Here is a 7,515-nt window from a genome sequence, read left to right as displayed (position 1 = left end):
CAATGCCTCACGATATTGTACATATCATGATCCGCATGCCACAATTCAGTATATCCCAATACTAAAACACTGGATGATATATTGCAATTTATCAACAGTTACTTCAAATAATACAGTCAACTACACCTTTAAGAGCACAGTTGTATGAAATATAATCTATACATTTTTTATCATGAGAACAGTGAATGCAACTAATGATTTTTTGTGAAAAATATTATTTGAAAAATCGATTCAAGAATTGTGCAATGAAGTATCAAGATATTTCACTGAATCGATTTTTTTTGGGGGGGACAACCTGTATTTATGCTCTTTGTTATTATATGAAGAGAGATAAACTTTTGTGCCTTCTTCATTAATATTATTAGTTTGTAAGACCATAAACGAAAACAAAAATCCTTAAATTATTCATTCCCATTACTGCTTATTTTGTAGAATCATAGACGAAAACAAAAATCCCCAAATTTTTTATTCTCATTACTGTTTATTTTGGTACAAGTATAAACAATAAGCTTTCGTGCCTTCTTCATTACTATTATTAGTTTGTAAGACCATAAACGAAAACAAAAAAATCCTTAAATTATTCATTCTCATTACTGTCTATTTTGTACGATCATAAACGATAAACTTTGTTCCTACGATAACATTATTATTAGTTTGTACGACCATAAACGAAAATATGTACTGGATATCTATGATGTGTGTATGTATGTATGTGTGTATGTATGTACATATGTGTGTACATGTATATGTATATAGTATGTATGTGTGGATATGTTTTTGTATATATGTGGGTATATTTTTGTAAATGACAGGTAAGCACTTCAATGATGATTAAAAAAAAAAAAAAAAAAAAAGTGAACCACGTGATAATGTAAAACAATTGGGGTAGGACTCCATAAGTTTTTTAAACTTCATTCTACTCCTTTTGAGCACCAGGTCCCAAATATGTCATGTCCATATCACTATTTTGGTTATTGTATTTGAATTTTGTTGTACCTGCTCAAACAAAGAAATGAATGAATGAATATGATATTGTGATATACAGTGAATCAAGTGGACAAAGTTTGTCTCAGTCAAAGAAATACTGAATCGTCTCTCTCTCTCTCTCCTTTCAGGTCTTGGCAGTCCCCAAGATGGCGTCCCGCGGAACAAAGCTCCTAACCGTAGTACTTCTCTTCCTTTTCCACCTCTCCTTATGTTACGGAAAATTAAAAGGCAAAGACATCTCTCCAATGAAGTTCACCCATCCCGTCTACAACACCACCATTTTTGAAAACCCCGCCCCTCGCACTTACATAGAAACACCAATCAAAATGGGCATCGAACTCATTGATCCTTTATGGCAAATCAAATTCAATATAGTATCTGGTGACGATGAAGAATTTTTCCAAGCTGAATCACTCGTCGTTGGAGATTTTACGTTTCTGAGGATCAAAACGAGAGTTAGCTTCTCTTCTTCCATAAATCGAGAAGTTCAAGATATCTACGCACTTACTGTCGAGGCAACGGAAAGCACTTTTGATCTTAAAACCAAAACCAAAGTGATGGTTCAAGTTCTAGACACCAATGACTTAAAACCGCTTTTCTACCCCGCATCATATTACGTCACGATTAGCGAAGATTCTCCTCTGCAAAGTAGCGTGGTCACAGTTAGCGCTACTGACGCAGATTTGGGTAGCAACGCTGAGTTTTATTATTTGTTCACGACGCGCTCACATCCGTTCACTGTTGACCCTTTTACGGGAAAGGTGAACTTGTTCAGGAAGCTGAACCACACCAGAAATGAAAAATACGATCTTACCGTTTTAGCCGAAGATCGAACCAAGAAGATCTCGGGTGTTCAGAAATTTGGCAATGTGGCAAGAGTGACCGTAAACGTACAAAAAACAAATAAAACTCACCCGATTATAACTCCGAGTCCAAAACCTGCTATTTCATCTGATGGCAAAGTTACAGTCGATGTCCACGTTGAACCAGGGATCAAACCTGTGCAGTCTCTACAAATCATAGAAGGAGATTTTGACAAGTTTTTTGACATAATTCCTTCAGGAGTCCAAGGAAATGATTTTCAAATAATATCCACTAAGGAAATCAGTTGGTCACAGATACCTCGCGGTTTAAATTTGTCATTACAAGCAAAAGATAGTAGCTTTCCAAGTTTGCTATCTCCAGTCACAAAAGTCTACATACCTGCAGTTCATTACACGCCTTTGACATTTTTGGAAGACACTTACATCGTTTCTTTAAGTGAATTTGCGCCACCAAAAACGCACGTTGTCAAAGTTTCGACCACACCTGAATCCTACAACGTCAGCTATAGCATAAAAGCGAACCCGGACTCGGCCAAATTCAAGATAAACCACAAAAGCGGCATTATCGTCACCGGCGATTATTTCGATTTCGAAACAAAACGGCGGTACGAATTTGACGTCATCGCTAACGATGGAGAAGCCGAAACTCATATCGTGGTTGAGATTACAGACGAGAACGACAACGCGCCGCAGTTCCTTAAAAATTCTTACCACGCTACGTTAGACGAAAACAGCCCGGTTGGGAGCAGCGTTTTGAAAGTCAGCGCTATTGATAAAGATTTAGGCATGAATGGATTGGTAACTTATTCAATCGCTAATACAAACCCGGTACCGTTTACGATTGACCCGTTTACTGGTATCATATCCGCCTCTGAACACTTGGACTATGAGTTAATGAAAAGACAGTACCACCTTAGAATTTGGGCTTCGGATAGCGGGAGTCCGTTTACTCAAGTTAGCGAAAGCCCTGTTACGATCATCCTAAACAATTTAAACGATAATACGCCGTTGTTTGAAAGGGTAGACTGCAATACAACTATCCCGATCGACTTACCCGTACAGCAGGCAATTGTCCAGCTATCTGCTATCGACCTGGATGAGTTACAGCAACTGAAATATGTCATCGAATCAGGCAACGAACTTGAAATCTTCGCGACAGATTCACAGGGCGCTATCAAGCTAAACAAGCCAATACCGCCCAATTCAAACGCTTTTAATTTGAAGGTCATAGCCACAGACGGAAAGCACAAATCCGAGGCTTCGATAGTCAGAGTTACTGTCACGAATCCAGGAGAGGACGCTACTTTTCACTGTCAAGAAACCGGGATCTTTAAGCAAGTTACGGACAAGTTAATCGAGTCTATCAAACCGATTTTAACCAACCAGGGGGAAGAGACTTTTTCAGACAAATACATTACAAACAGACACTCCCCCAAGTTTAACCTCAGCATACCCGGGTCCATTGATTTAGTGGAAGATTACCCGTTAAATTCCACTATTGTCCAGTTCAAAGCTACCGACGGCGACACAGGAATGAACGGAAAGCTTGTGTACGCGATTTCAAGCGGGAACGAAGACGGTTGTTTTGTCGTTGACGTATTTTCAGGCGATTTGAAGCTAGTTTGCCCCTTAGATCGCGAGACTAAGGAGTTTTACATTTTGAACATCACCGTTTCCGATCTGGGAATGCCACCGAAATTAGCTTGGAAGCTGATTGCCGTGAACGTAATGGACGTCAATGACAATCCGCCTATTTTTAGCCAGCCGAGATCTGTAATAAGAATTCCTGAAAATATCGAAGTTGATTCAGTCGTTTTTACAGCTCGGGCTAGTGATTTTGATAGTGAAACCAACGGGAATATACAATACACCCTTCTCACATCTACGGACTTGTTTACGATTGACAAACTTACTGGAGAGATTGCAGTAACGAGCCGATTGGACAGAGAAACTTTACCAAGACATGACTTAAAAATCGAAGCAAGAGACCAAGCAAAAATTGGACCTCAGTTATTCTCAACACTTGATTTGGTTGTTGTCGTTGAAGATATTAATGACAATCCACCAAAATTCAACCCAAAAGTTTACAAAATCAAAGTACCGGAAGATGTACCAGTTGGAACGCTTCTAGTTTGGTTGGACAGCGCTGATTTGGATCTCGGCAGTGGCGGCCACGTAACGTACAATCTTAAAAACACGGAAAACGGGATATTCCATCTCGATTCCACCACCGGGGCGTTGACTTTGGAGAGAGAGCTGGATTTTGAGCGGCGACCGTCTTACAACCTCACAGTCCGAGCGGTGGACCACGGGATGCCCAGGTCTCTCTCTTCGTCCTGTTACGTGGAGATAGAGGTGCTGGATGTGAACGAGAATTTGCACAGACCGGTGTTTTCGGAGTTTGTGTACGATACGGTGTTGATGGAGGATTCGCCGGTCGGGACTTCCGTGGTGACGTTAACCGCTTCGGACAAAGATTTGGGGCGAGATGGGGTCGTGAGGTACCACATTCACGGCGGCTCAGGACTCGGACTCTTCACCATCGATGAAGAATCAGGTAATAAATACAACTTTTGTTTTTATTTTGTCTGTTTGAATATGATGAGAAATTAGATCTCATAGCTTTTGAAAGGGGATAAGTCCTCAAAATATCACATGTAACACATTTGTTCTTTGTTCTGGTGGAGGATCTGTCATCTGCTTGTCTTCATGGAGATGTTGACTGAAAGTTTCTTAGTGTGGCATTAAATGTATATATCTTCATGGAGATAAACAGGTTACACTACCAGACTAAATTACAATGTCACATCTGTGTAGAGGCAATCCTATTGACAGAATGCATGTAAAGGTCTAATATTAGGCAGAATTTACCCTTTTAGTCCTGTTATAATGTTGTTACCTCCTCAAAAACATAAATTGAGTTGTGTTTTATTTCATTCACACATGTTTGAGTAACTCTTGAGTAATTATTAGTCTGTCTAGATTTCCAAAGCTCAAAATGCTTTGTTCCACCTTGTGATGCAGGGTTCCCACGGTCGTGAAAATCCTGGAAAAGGATGGAAATTGAAAATGTCATTTTTCAGGCCTGGAAAAGTCATGGAATTTTCTAAATTCAGTAAAAGTTTTGGAAAAGTCATGGAATTTTAGTATCTCTTTACGCAACTCCAGCGTTCTGTTAAGTTCTCACGAGGCTGTTCTGATTATTTGTGAACACCTGCGCCTTTTGTTAAAAAAAAGACAGCAATAAATCCACTGACAGGATTTTGAATGTTCAAAAACTATAATCCCAAACCATAAGGTGAGTGGAAAGAGTTAACATTTCATATTTAGTCCTAAAAGTCTGATCAATTCTACACATGTAGGTGCCGTAAAGTCATGGAAAATTCATGGAAAATCATGGAAAAGTTTTGAAATTTTATCAGTGAAAAAGAGTGGGAACCCAAATTAACAGTTACAGTTTACCTTTTTCAGTAGAGATTGGAAATTCCTGGAAATTATTCAAATTATTCTGTTGAAGGTGTATGAAGTTTTAAAACACGGTGGAGCAATTCCTGTATTATATTATACCACATGACGTCACAAGGTGGAACAGAGTGTTTTCAGTTTAAGATAAGAACACAGACTAAATTTGGAGGATTTGTGTGTTAAACGTGTGAATGAAACACAACACAAGTCCAGGTCTGTTTGTGACGAGGAAACTACATTAGAACATGGATCAGAAATAGTGCAGTCTGAGCCTTTTAAAAGAGAACTAACTAAAAGTGCCAAAATTGTGTAAAAGTGGTACCTCAGTTTGACATCTCTTTTTTTTTTTATCCTTTGCTACATGCAGATATCATTATTATATTACTTTATCAACAATTTAAATTCCCTGACCTTGAAAACCTTTCTGCTATCTGTGTGCAACAGATTTCTAAACCATAACCTCAGGTCACATCGCCTTTTAGATTAATGTCAAAAAGCACGTTGCAGAAACACTCGTCACTTATTTGAGAAATGACATCAAATTCAAATGATTCGTAACCAGCGCAGTCTTCTTTGCAGGTCAAAAGTTCTATTGAGATTAATACGAAATCCTTAAAACAACAACAAGCCAAGTATTATTTTTACAGTCACAGTTTTCTTTTGTAGCTCCAGATGGGACAGGACATGCTCGGGGTTGTACAACTTGACATTTCCTCCGACATTTTTTTGAAACCTTGCAGATTTTTCCATTTGAAGGCCCATCAGAGGCTCCAGCGCGTCCTAATGCACAGCGTTCGCCACATTTGCACTCGGAGCTGTGAGATAAGATCAGGGCAGGTGGAGGCGCTGTCAGAATGGCCCAGGCTAAAATAAATCTTCAGTTTTAAAGATGGCTCCTTAGGCTAAACCAGAGCTCACCTGCAAAATGATCGAATACATAGATAAGTTAACATGTATTTAGTTTTCTGAGTAGATTTTTCATATGTTAAAGGTGCAATAAGTAACTTTTGTAGTGGAGTGTCCACTAGGGATGGGCATTCGATTAAATTTTCTTAATCGATCGTTGGGAGAATTAACGATCGATTAATGTTTGTGTATTAAAATTTATCATCATTATTATTACTAGCTGCAATACTAATCTGCATAAATAAATTCAACTTTACGACATATAAACCGTAACCACTCTAGAGCCACATCAGCCCGTTTGACATTATAATGTGTTTAATGCAGCTTTGTGCAAGTCTCACAGAAACGACACTTAAAACCGCATGGCAAATTTGCATAAACTAAGCAAAGAAAAAAAAACTGCTCGACTCAGTGGAATACAGGTTAGTGTGACCATATTTGTGTTTGTCAAAACCAGGACACTGGGAGGTGGGGACTCGTCATCGACATTGTGCTACTCTCACCTGGCAGCGCTTTTTCATGTTTTTGTTGTCCTGGTGAACTTTTTCCCACTGGACACCGAAACATATGTGCTGCTTTGTTCACTGTGCACATGGCCTCACACTTGTCCCGACCGGAACAGAAAGCGTGGAATTCCTTGTACAAGTCATCGTTAAATACGAATTTGTGCTTCGGTACGTTGCAGACTGACCCACTGTTTGTGTCTCGCTCCTTCTGATGCAGAGACACATGTACACACCTGTTTGGTCACTCTACGCTAGAACAGAACAGAAACCTACATTCGATTTGTCGATTAAAATGAACGTAATCGATCAAATTCTTAATGATCAATTATCGATTAATTGACTAGTCATGCCTATCCCTAGTGTCCACCACCTGCTTGTGTCCATAGAAATGATATTGTGTATTGTGTAGAGCAGTGCTCCCCAAACTTTTTTTCGGTGGCCCATATTTTAAAAGTTACAAACCTTCCAAGTCAATAGGCATTATTCATAAATCACAAAATAAAGGTGGATTTGAGCATTATTGAACATTAATGAGGATATTTTATTGTTGACTAAGTGATCGTGTCTCTGAACAATTAGTATTCCTCAAGTTATAAATTATGAAAATTGAACCAGCTACAGAAGGTAGGCTATCCATAAGTCGCCTATTTGGACTTTCAATTGAACCAACAATATAGGAACAAAATAGTTTGTAGAACTGTATATTGCAGATCTACATGCAGGTCATAACAAATTGACCCCAAAAAAATCTCTTGCGACCCACCTGAGCATCGCGACCCAGTCTTTGAGAAACAATGGTGTAGAATGTTACACAGTATAATTTAAAC

The 7,515-nt window shown here is 38.9% G+C and overlaps 1 protein-coding gene across 1 annotated transcript in view; it reads left to right on the top strand.

The window, feature by feature from the left end:
- The first annotated feature begins 313 nt into the window (after positions 1 to 313).
- fat2 (FAT atypical cadherin 2) overlaps positions 314 to 7,515 on the top strand; it is a 230,789-nt gene continuing 223,587 nt past the window's right edge. Inside the window, 1 exon segment of the mRNA XM_055158976.1 lies at positions 314 to 4,368. Within this exon segment, the coding sequence (XP_055014951.1) occupies positions 1,134 to 4,368 (3,235 nt within the window). The 5' untranslated portion in view covers positions 314 to 1,133.

The sequence above is a fragment of the Boleophthalmus pectinirostris genome, unplaced genomic scaffold, assembly GCF_026225935.1.
Source record: "Boleophthalmus pectinirostris isolate CB_2022bp ecotype Guang Dong unplaced genomic scaffold, ASM2622593v1 HiC_scaffold_23, whole genome shotgun sequence".
In the NCBI taxonomy this organism is placed as follows: Eukaryota; Metazoa; Chordata; class Actinopteri; order Gobiiformes; family Gobiidae; genus Boleophthalmus; species Boleophthalmus pectinirostris.
Note: the sequence above shows the minus strand (reverse complement) of the source record. Positions and strands in the feature narration are given on the sequence as shown.